Source organism: Pseudochaenichthys georgianus, chromosome 16 (genome assembly GCF_902827115.2).
Source record: "Pseudochaenichthys georgianus chromosome 16, fPseGeo1.2, whole genome shotgun sequence".
NCBI classification, from domain to species: Eukaryota; Metazoa; Chordata; class Actinopteri; order Perciformes; family Channichthyidae; genus Pseudochaenichthys; species Pseudochaenichthys georgianus.
Genome location: NC_047518.2, coordinates 39234791 through 39251309, shown reverse-complemented (window position 1 = coordinate 39251309; position 16519 = coordinate 39234791). Strand labels below are relative to the sequence as shown.

Sequence of the window (16519 nt, the reverse complement as noted above, 5' to 3'; positions counted from 1 at the left end):
TTAAACGTATGGTTAAGTGATATCAAAATATAAATAACTAATGTCATGCAAACATATTAATATTTGCTTGATTCCAGAGTTGAATTTAGCACAATTGCATACAAACGTTAAGGGGTTTTAAGATTCTGAAGTATTATGCTAAATACTCAATAACTTAGATTATTATTTATAGTTTTGCTGAATAGTTTCATGGCCGCTTACCTTAGAAACGTAAAATGCGACGGCAGTGTGCAGATGGGGAGCATGTTAGCTTAGCTTGGTAGCTTCAGCTAGCTGGAACTTCCAGCTGGGTGGCAGCAGGTCCCGCTTCGGCTCCGCCTCTTTGCCCTTATTTGGAGCAGGCTGGAGAAGGCGGGAGTTGAACTCTGACGTCACTATTGAGCCGTTAGTGGCCGACTCCGCCTACTAAGGGCTTCACGGCAACTCTGCAGAATCCTATGGGTGACGTCACGGACCCTACGTCCATTTATATATACAGTCTATGGTGCGGACCTGTCGCTTAGATAACAGGCGTGTACAAGTCCTGCATCTGTATGATACAAATGTGTGTAAAATGTTACCGGGCGCTGTAATCACTCATCTGGTTACGTTATTTTTATTGCATTGTAATACTTTAAATAAGTTTTATTATTATTTTTGATGGAAAAATTAGCTTATTTCTTAAATACCTTCCAGGTCATGTGACCGATTCACTCAAAATCAATGCTGGGTCAAATAACTACACTGGCTGCATAGGACACACCTCTTTTTATTGCATTTTAATACTTTAAATATTTTATATTAATAATTTGAAGGAAAAATTAGCTTATTTCTTCAATACCTTCCAGGTCATGTGACCGATTCACTAAAAATCAATGTTGGGTCAAAGAACTACACTGGCTGCATAGGACACACCTCTTTTTATTGCATTTTAATACTTTAAATATTTTATATTAATAATTTGATGGAAAAATTAGCTTATTTCTTCAATACCTTCCAGGTCATGTGACCGATTCGCTCAAAATCAATGTTGGGTTAGGGTTAGGGTTAGGAAAATACACAAGAAGAGGAACAATTTCCAAAGCCTTAACCAGTGGTGTCAGCAATTATTATTACATTATGTTAAGACAGACACCAGTAGAGGAAATAATGGCTGGTAACATAAGCATAAGCCTCACCAAAGACGTGTTAAAGAAAATATCCTCTGAAGTGATGAAAAGTGCAAGGCTCCACGATGACATGATGCTTGAACTCATGTTGAATCAAAAATAATCAAAGAGAGCAGCAGTCATGCATCATCAAAAGGCTATCTTCAGCACCTACAAATTGATCCGTTTGCTGTACATTTATACACAGATGCTGGAATAAAGATATTGACTGAGCACTTGAAAAAGCCAACACCTACGACTCTCTACCTTGATGCCACAGGCAGCGTGATACAGAAAATTCCTGATCAAAATAAGCGGGTCTTGTATTATGCTTTGGTTTTGCCCGGAATGGGTAAGGATAAGCCTCCCTTGCCCGTCACAGAACTGATCACCAACAGCCATTCCATTCCATCTATTTCCCACTGGCTCATGGAATTTAAAAGAAAGTTGTCTTACATAACAAAAAGAAAGATAGCACAGGTTAAGACAGATTATAGTTGGGCTCTGATAAACAGTGTGCTTCTGTCTTTTAACAGGGAAAATATGTCAGTGTACCTTGACAGAGCATTTGAGATAGTGTCTGGATAAACTGAACTGATTCCTAACTTCACTGTGCTGCATCTGTGCTCTGCTCATATCATGAAGGCTGTGTCACAAGCATTTGGAAAAAAAACTGTAGACACACAGGAATATGCAGCATTCTGTTTTGCGTACATCCTGAACTGCACAAGTATGCAGGAAGCCCTTGATGTTTTTTTATCATATGTGTGTGTGTTTTTTGATGCAGGAGTACACTCATTCGGTGAAACAGAGCTAAATGTACCTCGACGAGTGCATTTTGCAAACTCGGGATTTGAAACTGGAGGAAAGTGGACATGTAATGGGAGAGGAGGAAAGCAAAATGGAAACAAATGCTCATAGCATTATTGGAAAGTCCCCTTTTACACAAGCTTTTCAAGTCAGGCGGGACCAAGCAGAGAGTGACATTCTCTCTGACGATGCTGTTCATGTAAAAAACCACTATCCCTGTCCTGGTGTCATTGATGCACTGTTAAAAAACTACATGGGGATCTTCCCATTGTGGAGTGGTTTGTTGCTTGGGGATCTGTCGCGACATAAGCCGCATTCACACCGCAGGACTTTCCCTGGTACTTTGGTTCTTTAGTTCCGTTAGTACCAATAATGTCGCGTTCACACCGCCGGGACTACTCAGTGCCGGGAACTCTTTCGGCCATTTTCAGTCCCTGCTAGAGAGGTGGTACGAACCTGGTGATAAAAGACTGCCAATTTCTATTCTATTTCTATTGGCTGGGCGAATTGCAAACCACGCCCCGTTAGACTCTGAATTTTTTTTGTGAGGCAGCCATTTTTTTCCTCGCTACAAAACCACATCCACACCTGAGCGAGTAGTTTTCTTGTACTTTAAAGCAGTTATGACCACACGTACTACAACACCGGAGCGGTGGAATGATGAGGAAGTGTCGGCGCTTCTGGCAATTTACTCCAAGGATGGGATGCAGCAGCTTCTACAGAAAGCAGTTCCCAACTCCAAATGTTTTGAGCGATGTTCGCTACTTGAGCTGGGAATCGTGCACAGTGCACACGGATGCCGGGTAAAAATAAAGAAACTCAGGCAGGACTATAACAAAATTAAAGACCACAATAATAAGAGTGGTAACGATTTTCTATTGTTATTATATACCACTGTTTTTTAATACTGACACCTAACTTGCACTAAGGCGTGTCTGCTGCTATTTATATTGCCACTGTTACATTGTTTTGAAACTACTTACACTTTATTTTACATTTCACACTGTTATTTAACTTCAATTTACATGCATACGACACACCTGGAACAGCATGATGCCGTTATTGTTATGTCTTGACTGTGCAATAAAACAAACAAACTGGCGAAGCTTTATTTATTGTGTCCCACCCCAAATTTGCAGAATAGAAGAATGTGAGAGCAGTCAGAAACACAAGTTTTACACACATAAACACAAGTAATTTATCATATCATTTGTTTTAGATAAATAAGGGAAAAACACCAAACAAGGGTTGATGTCCTTTTCCAAAATCAGCCTGAGGGGGTAATATATAATAAATACATAAAGATAAAGTCCATTGTTATAATGGGGTATTTTATTTGTAAATTACCCTTATGAACTCCATCATGTCTGAGGTCGGAAAGTAAACAAACGCCTCATACAGCGGATGGGCTTTATACCCCCTCCCCCGTGTAGTTCTTCTTCTCTCGTTTTTTTTTGTACTTCCCGTGAAGTGGTTTTGCGGCCTGCCAGTAAACCCAGAGAAGAAGAAGACGAAGTGACGTCAGCGTAATCTTGCCTCAGGGAAAGTACTGCGGTGTGAATGCGATTGGTACTGGCCCCCTGGCGGATTCAGTGCCGTGGAATTTTAGTGCTGGCACTAAAGTACGGCAAGTCCTGCGGTGTGAAAGCGGCTAATGAAAAGGTACCTCTAAAAAAGATGGAAGTCATAAAACCATGGATACCAACTGCCATGTTGAGCTCTGGTTTGGGTTGGTCAAACACTCCATCCTTTTAAAAAAAAAGTACCTGAGACCAGCTGAGTTCGTCTCCAAAATGTATGCCTCAATACAAGGAAGATATATAGAGCACTTTGAGCAACACAATCTGCCAATGCATATTCTGGACAAAAACTTTGGACAAACTAGCAGGCCAGATGATGACCACGAGGAACAGTGGAACAAGCGGGAAAGTTCTGCTGGTCACACCAAGTCCAAGTCCAAGTACTTCAATCCACCAAAAACACTACACAACCCCAAGAGCCCACCTGCCACAAAGGTGAAGAAAAGAAAAGTGGACCAACAGGAAAAAGACGCACAGGGAAATGTGAGTTTCTCTAAGACTTACTATGTTCAAAGTGTGTAAATTGTTCTCCAGCATTTTAATTGTAACAATGGAATAAGTAAATATTGTCAGAAAGTCTCTTCATTAATAGATGAGAATAAGAATAATGCAAGATTTCTTTTCAGCACTGTAGCCAGGCTGACAGAGAGCCACAGCTCGATTGAGCCTTCTATTCCCTTAGCACTCAGTAGTAATGATTTTATGTGCTTTTTTAACGATAGAATTGTTACTCTTAGAAACAAAATTAATGACCTCTTGCCTTCGACCAGTATAGTGTTATCAACAGCTCCCGGAATCGTAAGTTCTAATATTACACTAGATAGTAAACTAGAATGCTTTTCAGCCATTAACCTTGAACAATTACATTCAATGATTCTCTCTTCTAAACCATCAACGTGTATGTTAGACCCAATTCCAACTAAGCTGTTGAAGGAAGTTTTTCCATTAATTAGCACTTCTTTATTAAATATTATGAATATGTCTTTATTATCAGGCTATGTTCCACAATCATTCAAAGTAGCAGTGATAAAACCGCTTCTTAAAAAGCACAACCTCGATCCAGAGGTTTTAGCCAACTATAGACCTATTTCTAATCTTCCGTCCCTCTCAAAAATTCTTGAGAAAGCGGTCGCAAAACAGTTGTGTGATTACTTAAAAAACAATGATTTATTTGAAGATTTTCAGTCTGGCTTTAGAACACATCATAGCACAGAGACAGCTCTGGTTAAAGTCACAAATGATATTCTAATAGCCTCAGACAAGGGACTTGTCTCTATTCTTGTTTGCTCGATCTTAGTGCTGCATTTGATACTATCGACCATGATATCCTATTGCAAAGACTAGAGCACTTAGTTGGCATACAGGGAACTGCTTTAGGCTGGTTTAGGTCCTATCTATCTGAACGCTCTCAGTTTGTACGTGTTAACGATGAATCTTCCACGCAAACCAAAGTTAGCCATGGAGTGCCACAGGGCTCAGTGCTCGGACCTATTTTGTTCACATTATATATGCTTCCGTTAGGCAATATTATAAGGAATCATTCTGTAAACTTTCATTGTTATGCGGATGATACTCAACTATATTTATCAATCAAGCCTGATGAAATTAATCATCTAAATAAAATTCAAGACTGCCTTAAGGACTTAAAAACGTGGATGACCTTAAACTTTTTGATGTTAAACACGACCAAAACTGAAGTTATTGTACTTGGCCCGAAGAATCTACGAAACAAATTATCTAAAGACATACTAACTATGGATGGCATTAATTTGGCCTCCAGTGAGACTGTAAGGAATCTTGGTGTTATATTTGATCAGGATTTATCCTTTAACGCCCACATAAAATCAATTTCAAGGACCGCCTACTTCCATCTACGTAACATTGCAAAAATCAGGCATATCTTGCCTCAAAACGATGCAGAGAAACTAGTCCATGCATTTGTTACTTCTAGGCTGGATTATTGTAACTCTTTATTATCAGGGAGTACCAAGAAGTCAATCAAGTCGCTTCAGCTGATTCAAAATGCTGCGGCTCGTGTACTAACCAGAGTTAGGAAAAGGGACCACATTACTCCTGTTCTGGCTGCCTTACACTGGCTCCCTATAGAACACAGGATAGAATTTAAAATTCTTCTTCTCGCCTACAAAGCCCTTAATGGGCAGGCGCCATCTTACCTTAAAGAACTCATTATACCCTACTGTCCTACTAGGGCATTGCGTTCCAAGAATGCAGGGTTGTTGGTTGTTCCTAGAATCTTTAAAAGTACAATGGGAGCCAGAGCCTTTTCTTATCAAGCTCCACATTTGTGGAATCAGCTTCCAGTTTGTGTTCGGGCGGCAGACACCCTATCCGTTTTTAAGAGTGCGCTTAAGACCTTCCTTTTTGATAAAGCTTATAGTTAGGGCTGATTAGATTCAGCCCCTCGTTTTGCTGATATAGGCTTAGTTTGTCGGGGGACATCTTACTTCTTCCTTCTCTCTGTCTATACCCGTGTACACTCATGTTCCGATTAACCCAGCTTCCCCAAATGTCTTTCTTTTTGGTGTCTATATACGCTGGGATCCGGAGTCATGGATGATCCTGCGGTCCTGTGTCCTGGATCGCGAGCGCTGGATCTTGAGTCGTGGCTGTGGTCCTGGATCATAGGTCCTGGATGGATATCCTCGTGGATTCATCTTCCTATTATACACACATGCATTTCCAAACATTTGGACTACCTATGTTGCAAATGTATTATCTTTTCAATTTACACACGGCATCTATTGCACGTCTGTCCGTCCTGGGAGAGGGATCCCTCCTCTGTTGCTCTCCCTGAGGTTTCTCCCATTTTTCCCTTTAAACTGGGTTTTCTTTGGAAGTTTTTCCTTGTACGATGTGAGGGTCTAAGGACAGAGGGTGTCGTATTGTCATACTGATATTCTGTACACACTGTGAAGACCACTGAGACAAATGTAACATTTGTGATATTGGGCTATATAAATAAACATTGATTGATTGATTGATTGAAAGTAAAGCATGGACTAAATTGGTAAAGAGTGAGGTGAAGGACAAAGGACATGAAGTATTATAACTAGGGCTGTCAAGTCAACGCGTTAATAACGCGTTAACGCAAAAAAAAATTAACGCCACTAATTATTTTAACGCGATTAACGCATATGTATTTTTTTTCCTCGGCCGCCCCGTAGTTTCAGAGCGCATCGAGTTTAAAATACCATCTACAAGCTGATGCTGACAGCCCCGCTCCTGCCGCCCGCTTGTGGCAGACCACACTTCCACACTCACCGGCAGGCACCGACTGGCCATCGGGAGGACCGGGAGGGTGTGTGTGTGTGTGTGGCCCGAGCGAGCGAGAGAGAGACCTTACGTGCATTACCGTACCGCAGTGTGAACGCGGCTATTGTTGTTGTTAGCATCTGGTGCTAGCTAGCTGCGCTAACGGATATAAGGAGCTGTTTAAATGAAAACAGAGGAGCGCCCTATCCACACAACTGCGCCGAGCACTTGACTTTATGCAGGCAGCCAGACAGCGGGACATTGTACGAGAAGTCAGCACACTCATGATTGCAGCGTCCAGGCAGCTCCCGTTCGAGCATATGCCTTGAGTTGCACATAGCTCCAACGATCGATCACACGCACACGCGCGCGCACGCGCGCACACACACACACACACACACACACACACACACACACACACACACACACACACACACTTAATCGACTGACAGCCCTAATTATAACCCAAGATGATTAGGTGCATGTTGTAGGGGGAGAATATGAAGATGGAAAATGTAAATACAGCTTACAAACTTATAACAGAAACTATATTTCCAAATCAGACTTTAAACTGCAATTACAGTTTCTGTTCCTGAGCAGCCTGTTTAATGTAATTTAGTGAAAACTCTAAAAGGGACTGAGGAAATGCATAAATGTGTGTAAATATTTAGACTGTTAAAATGCAATAAAAAGAGGTGTGTCCTATGCAGCCAGTGCAGTTCTTTGACCCAACATTGATTTTGAGCGAATCGGTGACATGACCTGGAAGGTATTGAAGAAATAAGCTAATTTTTCCATCAAAATAATAATATAAAAATATTTAGAGTGTTAAAATGCAATACAAAGAGGTGTGTCCTATTCAGCCAGTGCAGTTCTTTGACCCAGCATTGATTTTGAGTGATTAGGTCACATGACCTGGAAGGTATTGAAGAAATAAGCTAATTTTTCCATCAACATATTAATATAAAATATTTAGACTGTTAAAATGCAATAAAAAGAGGTGTGTCCTATTCAGCCAGTGCAGTTCTTTGACCCAGCATTGATTTTGAGTGAATCGGTCACATGACCTGGAAGGTATTGAAGAAATAAGCTCATTTTTCCATCAAAATATTAATATAAAAATATTTAAAGTATTAAAATGCAATAAAAAGAGGTGTGTCCTATGCAACCAGTGTAGTTATTTGACCCAGCATTGATTTTGAGTGAATCGGTCACAATACCTGGAAGGTATTGAAGAAATAAGCTAATATTTCCATCAAAAATATTAATATAAAAATATTTAGAGTGTTAATATGCAATAAAAAGAGGTGTGTTCAATGAATGTATGCTCTAGAGTGAATTTGCTTCACATTCACACGATCGAGAAGCTGTCGATTTATTAAAAAGAACATTTTTCTTGTCTAATTGTAAAAGTCATTTGTTGATGGTCCCTAAGTGAAAGCCTCGTTTCGCGGAGAAGATCTCCCTGTTAAACTGACGCTGCTGGCGGGTCCGGGAAACTGACGCTGCTGGCGGGTCCGCGAATGTCCATCGAATATCCAACATAAAACTAAATTCACCGCGGTCTAAAGGAAACCTTTATTCAAAAATACATGAAAACCGACCCAAAGACAACTTAATTCACTTAATTCATATTCACTTAATAAGTATAACGCATGAACAACTTTTACAAATATTTCTATATAGTTGGTAAATTTAATCTAGGTGGCACATTTCCTGCTGAAATACATGCATGGGCCTACCAAGTTACTGCGTGGCACTTTGGTTTTGATAAAACAGTGTAGTTCCACTATATAAACGTTACATTCATAATCAAACGAGACAATATGCAAGATAAATAGCTATTTGTTGTTATTCTTAATGCTTGTCATTCACACGTTAAGAAAATAAAATAAGTACCGATACATAGCAGAACAATTGTGGCGATGTTCAGCTTAATAAGCCTTGTTCAACATCATTTCTTTAGCTAATACCAGCGCCATATAGATAGAAGAGTTACGACACCGGAAGTCCAAAAACGGTTATCGTCACGTGGTTCATGTAGACGAGGGATCGTTCCCCGGAAGTTCATGGCGGGCAATGTGAATGCATTGATAACAGGAGATAGAACTACGATTTTTGTTAATTATTAGTGAATAAAGGTTTTGATTTGCAATATTTATACAACAAATCGATATGTGTATGTATTTACATCAATATGTTTTAAAAAATAAAATCGAATTTGCTAATATTAAGTGATAATATTAGGATTAGTGTGAACAACTAGTTTACATGTTACTAACAGTACCTTGTTAAAGAGCCTGTTGCTGTTTATTTATAGCTTTGAATTCTTTCAAACCAATATTATCTTCTTAAACTTGTATGGTAGTCAGGAGCATCACTTTCTAATGTTTATTGATACATTTAGAGGGAGGGGATCTAAAGTAATGCTTTAAAATTCAGATTGGATTCATTTCTACCATTTTCTTAAATTCATGGTAGTTTCAGTAATCCCATGGTAACTGAGGACACAAGTTATCTAAATGACTAATGTCATCTTTATGGCTTTCAGAAAGGACAGGAGACCGACAGGTGACTATCAAAGGACTAGCAGCAGCAGCAGGACTAGCAGCATATGATGATAATGATGATGTTAAATGTGTTGTTTTAGGAACATCCATTGCAAATTCAATCAGGAGAGACGTGATGTATGAGTACATGTTTATTTATCGGGACACATGATATGCGGGAATAGTGATTGACGTATTACAACAAGTAACTGTAATGATGTTTTGGCGACTAGGCCCCGGGTTTGCAGGATGATCATTCAGGAGGGAAAGAATCGCTCTGATGAACCCCCCGGGGTCTAGACACTGGTGGTGGTGATAGTAGTTCAGTCCGATCTGAAGGGAGAAGGTTTAGCTTGGCCCTGTATTTAGGAGACAGGAGGCGAAGGGGTGGAGGAGGGTTTGCGTTGACACCTGAAATGACAACTGACAGGAAGGGGAGAGCAGATTTAAAGAGGTTAGCAGGTGCGATGATTGGCTAGCCGGGGCGTAATGCCCCTGATCACTTATTGAAATAACGTGTGACACCCGATGCTGTTGTCTTCCTGATTGAACTTACACTGAGCTACATTTCAATCAGGAGAGACGTGATGTATGAGTACATGTTTATTTATCGGGACACATGATATGCGGGAATAGTGATTGACGTATTACAACAAGTAACTGTAATGATGTTTTGGCGACTAGGCCCCGGGTTTGCAGGATGATCATTCAGGAGGGAAAGAATCGCTCTGATGAACCCCCAAAAGAAGGGAAGTATGAAGTACGGAGCTGTGAGCAATCCTTACCTTGCGGCTGGCTGCGGAGATCTATGGATGAAAAGGAGATTAACATGGGGACATGATGAGCGCCGGAATCGCTTCCGGGCTGCGGGGTTAGTCATGTGCGGGACCACTGCCCGAAACCTGCACGCAGGTTTACCATGACGCAGACCCACTGTGTCCGCAACCTGCGCCCGCAGGGTTAAACCTAACCGCGGACCTGAGTCGGCAACTTGACTCGGACCCACGTTCGCGACCTGCACTTGCGGGATTAGCATACGCAGATCCGGAGTCATAGCCTGACAGATCCGGAACCATAGACACGTATACATGCTGACATGTTACCACCACCAGTTATAGGTATATTTACCATCTTTTAGTGTTTGAGGGACCTTTGGATAGCCAGCACGGCACTGATGTCCGGGCGGATGTAGGATGTGAAGGCAGAGGAGGACCATCGTCCGAGTTGTTGCAGGGATGAGGATGAGACGCCTTGATTAGCAGCGGAGGTAGCTGCGCCTATCCTGAACGAATGCCCCGAGAATAATTGGGGCGATAAGCCGGATCTAATGAGAACTTGCTTAAGGTAATGATTGAACTGGTGTTGAGTTAAGGGAAAATCCCCTGAAATAAGAAATAGTGGTGAGAGAGGATTAATGGAAGGTCTAAGACGCAGGAATTTGATCATGGATCCATAAGGGCAGAACGGGGAATCGTTGCGAGCTGCGATGACGGAGCAAGCGCCTCCGCATTTTGAGTGTTTAATGTTTAAACTAAAATGGCTAGCGTGGAAGGATAGGTCGTTAAGGCAGACGTCTTGATTGGGATTGAATGATCGTGAAGCTGTGGTAAATTCGCCTGGTCTAAGAAAAGCATAAAATGCCAGCAGAAATACGGCGTCGAGTAGGGCGTCGATGTAGGGAGAAAATAATCCTTCTCTAAGTTTGGAGAGCATAAGGCGCAGAGTGGAGAGTGTAATGGGTCGTCTATGGTCTAACGCTGGGGGAAACGTTTTTAGAAGACCTCTAAGTATGAGTTTAACGGATAGGTTAGCAAGCAAGCTGGGGAAGCTGGGATCGAAGCAGCGAACGTTAAATTGTACTCCTGCTAAGAGGCCCCGGATGTATTGGGGTTTGAGGTGGCGATCAGTGGCGCAGTAGCACATGAAGGCGCACACGGTGGGGATGAGAACGGGTCTAAGTGAGATGCCTACGGAAACACAAAAGAACGCAAACGTTCTCCATGCAAAGTCGTACGTTCTGAGGGTGGAAGTGGCTAAGCCTTTCCTCATAAAATATCTGGCCGACTCTAGGTGCCTAGCTAAGGGGCTCTTGTTTAATGTAGAGAGAGGAGATGCAGAGGAGGAATCCCAACGGGTTGCGGGCTGGCTTCCGGGCAGAGGTTCCGGAAGGTCTGAAATTGAAAGCGAGAGAGGGAATCAGCCACTATATTGAGGTGGCCGGGGACGTGACGAGCTGAGATGAAGAAGTTGTGAGTGAGGGAGGACCACGTGATGCTTCTCATGAACGGCATGATGTCACTACAAGAGGAGCGACCTTTATTGATGATCCAGACCACTGACTGGTTGTCGCAGAGGACCGAGATGCGTTTCCGTAGCCAGAGGTGGCCCCACACGTGGCAGGCAACAGCAATCGGATAGATCTCGTGCAGGGCGGAGGATGAGGCATGATTGGGAAATGAGGGAGGCCACGGGCCCGCGAACCACTCTCCCTGAAAGAAACCCCCAAAACCCACGGATGGGGCAGCGTCCGTGAAAAACCTCATGGAATCAGAGGAGTACACGAGGTCGTCGTAAAAGAAGGTGATGCCATTCCAGTGGGCGAGCAGGAGAGACCAGAAGCATAGGTCTGAGCGGCAGCCTTCGTCTAGAAACACGCGGTCGTGGAGGTTTGTTACAGCCGACGCTGCGTCCAGGAGGCGGGAGATGAATGAGCGCCCCTGGGGGATGACGCGCATGGCAAAGTTGAGGTGCCCGAGGAGGGAGAGCAGCTGCTGTTTGGTGATGACTTGTTGCTCGCAATAGGATTTAGTGATGTCGCGTATGCGCTGCAGTTTGGCGATGGGGAGAGATGCTTTCATGTCTATAGTGTCGAGTGTGATGCCTAAAAACTCCAAGCTAGTGTCGGGTCCTATGGTTTTCTCTCCGGACAGGGGGACGCCTAGCTCCTGAAAGCAGCATTTGAGTTTCGCCAGGGAAGCGCCTGAGTTATCCCGAGGGGGATCTATGAGGAGAAAATCGTCCAGCAAGTGGAGAACGGAGGGAATCCTGACATTATTCAGCAGAATCCAGCAGAGAGCTTCGGAAAAGGAATTAAAAATACAGGGGCTACTTCTGCACCCGAAAGTCAAGCGAACTGCAAAGTAGAATTTAGCTTCCCACTTAATACCGAACATGTTCCACTGGGATGGATGGATGGGAATGATCTTGAATGCGTCAGTAATATCTGCCTTGGAGAGCCAGGCTCCTTGCCCCGCAAACTTAATTAGTTTGATTGCGTTATCGACTGAGGCATAATGAAGGGAGAATGGCTCTGGAGGAATAAGGCTGTTAATACTGCAAAACGGGCCGGAGCGGGGTGCGGACAGATCGAAAATCAGCCTTTTTTTCTCAGAGTATTTACTCGTGGCTATTCCTATTGGGCTTGTCCGGAACACTGAGAACGGGGGTGAGTGAAACGGACCGATAAGGTATCCTTTGTTGAGTTCTTTCTCGATAAGCTGGGAGACTATGGTGGGTTCTTTAAATGCTGATTGCAGATTTTTTGAAACAAGGGACACGGAGGGAGGAGAAATAACCCCGACCCTGAACCCTTGAGAGAGCCCTGACAGAAGATATTCTACGAACACGGGATCTGGGTGAGTAGAAAGCGCTGCTGCTAAATGTGGGATGTTGATGGGGGTGGAAAGGTGATGTTTCAGGAGTTTTTTCCGCCACGTGGTTTCTGCTGCGGGAACTTCACGTGCCCGCGCCTGGGGCAAACTGACTTCGGGTGAGCCTCCCTGCAGGTACTATTCTGCACCTGGTTTTTTTGTTTATTATTCCCCGACTGTGACGCAGGAAAAGCTCTGAACCCGGAGAAAGGCACTGATGGGCAGAAGGGGGAGGTGTGGCCCTGCGTCCCGCAGCTGATGCACGAAACAACTTGTTGCCCGCCAGTCGCCATCACGAGCAGCTCGGTGTCCAGCACGGACCAGTCCAGGCGAACGTTGCAGTGGGCTAAGTGAAGCGCTGCTTTGCTAGAAAAGCTCTTGTGATAGGAGTAGAACGTGGATTTCCCGAATTTGAGATAAAGATCGCCGATGAGGCCCAGATAAGCGTCTAACTCAACTCTTCTTTCCGGGTAAACGGAACACAGGACATCGCGGAAGATGCCGAAAGCAACCAGAAATTGTCCTATGTTGAGGTCTCTGAGGAGCCGAGGATCTGCGGACTTAAAAACGGCAGTGATGCTTCCTCCCGTGGCGATTGACTTGTCGCACTCCGGGGAAGGCAAGATGAGGGTGACTAAATTTATGTCTTTCCCTTCGAGGATTTTCGCTCTCAGCCGAGAGGAAATGTGAGCGCTCTGGGGAATATGAGGCCTACCTGAGTGAGGCGCTGGGAGTGCTGAAGCCAGGGAGTGAGGGGGAGCTATGATTTGTGGAGGGAAACCCCCGAGACCTGGCATAAATCCTGTTGGCAGCGAAGCGGGGACCGAGGCCCAGTTCGCAGAAGAGGTTGAAGCTCCGATGGGGCCTTTATCCATGGCCTGCAGGCGAGCGTCAATTAGCAGCATAGAGCTAGCCAACGATTGCAGGGAGTTTGCTATGCTATCCGTTAGTGGCTGATTACCGGGGCTCCCGGGCTGGGCGACGCTTGGGTGAGCCTGTGGAAAGGTGGACCTTTTAGATGGACCGGCTCTAGAGGGACTTGACTTTTTTTTCCTTTTCCCCCCGCGGCTCCGCCCGCGTCCTCGCTCCGGCCTCTCGGGGGTGATAGCTGGAGAGTTGGCTGGAGCTGCTGGGGCTGCTGCCCTGGGCTGATGGACCGCGCCGGAGACTTGGTCCGAGAGCTCCCTGAGCTGGGAGAGAGGGAGATCTGAGGCTGCAGAGATACCCTGCTGCCGTAAATGGGTGATTATGAAGTTTGCTTCTGCTGATTGTGAGCTGTCACGGGAAGCCAGGCGGGCGCTCATGCGCCGGAGGCTTGAGGAGTTCGAAGCTGCATCCGGAGGTACATCGGAGCCAGGATCGAGATCCTTCGAAAACGGTTCGTTCTCGGAAGAGTCTGTGTTAGACATTGTGGTTTGTTTTTCTTTCTTTTCTGAGTGTTTACGGAGGAGTATTCGTTTACTACCTTTTGCGTTGACACCTGAAATGACAACTGACAGGAAGGGGAGAGCAGATTTAAAGAGGTTAGCAGGTGCGATGATTGGCTAGCCGGGGCGTAATGCCCCTGATCACTTATTGAAATAACGTGTGACACCCGATGCTGTTGTCTTCCTGATTGAACTTACACTGAGCTACATTACATGGGATTCAATAAACATTGAATAGCATATCATGCAGTTTGTCGGTGCCTTTTCCTCCGTGTTGTTCTGGTTTGCTGTGCTGCCTCCTAGTAGCCACCATGGTTTGCTGTGCTGCCTGGGGATGCTCTAATCGCTCAGAGAAAGGAGTACGAATGTACGGCTTCCCCACTGACACAGAGCGGAGGAAAAAATGGCTGGCTCAAGTCAGCAGGAGCAATTTCACGACCAACAGCAACACAATATGTGATGTAATTATATACAAACACTGCATTTGCACTTTTTCATAAAACGAAAACCACGCCATTGGGAAAGCTTAATGTTTTGTTTAATACAAAAAAACAGGGAAAGGCTTGAAAAACACAGAGTTGAGACTCAGGGTGCAGGGTGAGGGTCTCAGTGCAGGTATTCAGGCTCCACTGAACCCCCCTCTGGTTCTTGTGCTGAAAGAGGGAGTAACAGACAGGAGAAAGGGTTATACACACACAGCACACCTATTGGATGGGAAATGCCTTGGGGAGATAAGGTGTTTACTTATATAAAACAGTAGTATTAAACTTACCTTGTGTTTTCACTCTCACTTAAGTCCCTCTCCCTTTGCCATCAATCCAGAATCAGATGAGCTGCAACATTATACAGACAGGTAATAATCAACAGAATCACAAGGACACAATATGGCTCTGCTAAAAACACTCACTCTTACACGCACCAAAGTTATATTTATCTAATATTTAACTCCCTCCACCCCCGCATACAATCCCGTTTAGAAGCCCCTCTTCTCTAATTCAACATGTTGGACGAAATGACATTAAGAGAACGGAATTTACAATTAAAAGGCTGTTCAACGTGTTTTGCTAACTTGCTTCGGTATGCTAGCTTAATCTGTTATCTGTAAACGTTCCCTAAATCTACTAATTTAGGGATAATCCACTGACATCCTTTAATACACATGTTAATTTGAATCAGATGTACTGATAATATCCGCAATATAAATCTTTAAACTTCTTCTTACCTTTAAAAGTCCGTCACGAACGGTGTATTATGCTGCAACTCCACAGCTCTGCCAGCCTTGGCGCTAACTTCCGGGGAACGATTGAGAGGCTCCACGATCCGCCATTGCTGTAAAAAAGTGGTCCATTGGAGTGAACGGAGATGTCGTAACTCTTCTATTAAATAGCTCTGGCTAATACTATAGCGGGCTGCAGGCGAACCAAGTCCGCGTTTCGCTGCATTCCTTGATCTCCAGTTATAACGCCGTACTCCGCCGCTGGCCGAAGCTAACGGAGCTGCAAAGGGCTAGCTACGGCTCCGGTTAGCTTCGGCGGCGGACTCCGGCGGCCACCACTGGGATAATTGGGTCCCCTTTTAACATTTGCTCCCATTTAGCATTATGGGCGTCATAGCCATAGACTATAAAAGTCTTACCCAAGGCTGAATCATAAACTAAACTGTATATATATATATACACATGTATAGAGGGTTACGTCCTTAGCTGGCTAATAAGCTACATAACAAGCTAAGCTAACAAGCAGAGATGGAGTACTCGAGTCCTGGACTCGGACTCGAGTCGGACTTGAGTGCCGATTTTCGGGACTCGACTCGGACTCGCGCACTGATTGACGCGACTCGGACTTGGACTCGTGAATTCTCGCACAGGATGACTTGGACTCGGACTCGTGAATTCCCCCCCCCACGATGACTCGGACTCGACTCGTACATTGACGCTCCGACTTGGACTCGGACTCGAGCACATTTTCTCTGGAGTCTGATGTCCTCTATCCTGTATGGCGAGTTCACGTACTGGGCCCCGCTGTTCCAGTCTAGAGATGTCTACAGACACACCCCGCATCGTGCTGTATGCTTTCACACATTCTGCTTCCACATTGGAAAAGA

At 44.2% G+C, this 16519-nt stretch overlaps 1 protein-coding gene and 1 long non-coding RNA gene across 2 annotated transcripts; both read right to left on the bottom strand.

The window, feature by feature from the left end:
* Positions 1 to 9209: 9209 nt before the first annotated feature.
* On the bottom strand, positions 9210 to 14398 carry LOC117460695 (uncharacterized). Its single transcript, XM_034102238.2, has 3 exons — positions 13205 to 14398; positions 10468 to 13118; positions 9210 to 10145 (listed from the first exon to the last, which is right to left on the bottom strand). The coding sequence occupies exons 1-2, from the start codon at positions 14396 to 14398 to the stop codon at positions 11433 to 11435; spliced, it is 2880 nt and encodes a 959-aa protein (XP_033958129.1). The 3' UTR covers positions 9210 to 10145; positions 10468 to 11432.
* A 539-nt stretch (positions 14399 to 14937) lies between these two features.
* Positions 14938 to 15957, bottom strand: LOC139435512 (uncharacterized). Its single transcript, XR_011644760.1, has 3 exons — positions 15639 to 15957; positions 15189 to 15249; positions 14938 to 15069 (listed from the first exon to the last, which is right to left on the bottom strand). It is a non-coding gene; the product is annotated as an uncharacterized lncRNA (long non-coding RNA).
* Positions 15958 to 16519: the final 562 nt, after the last annotated feature.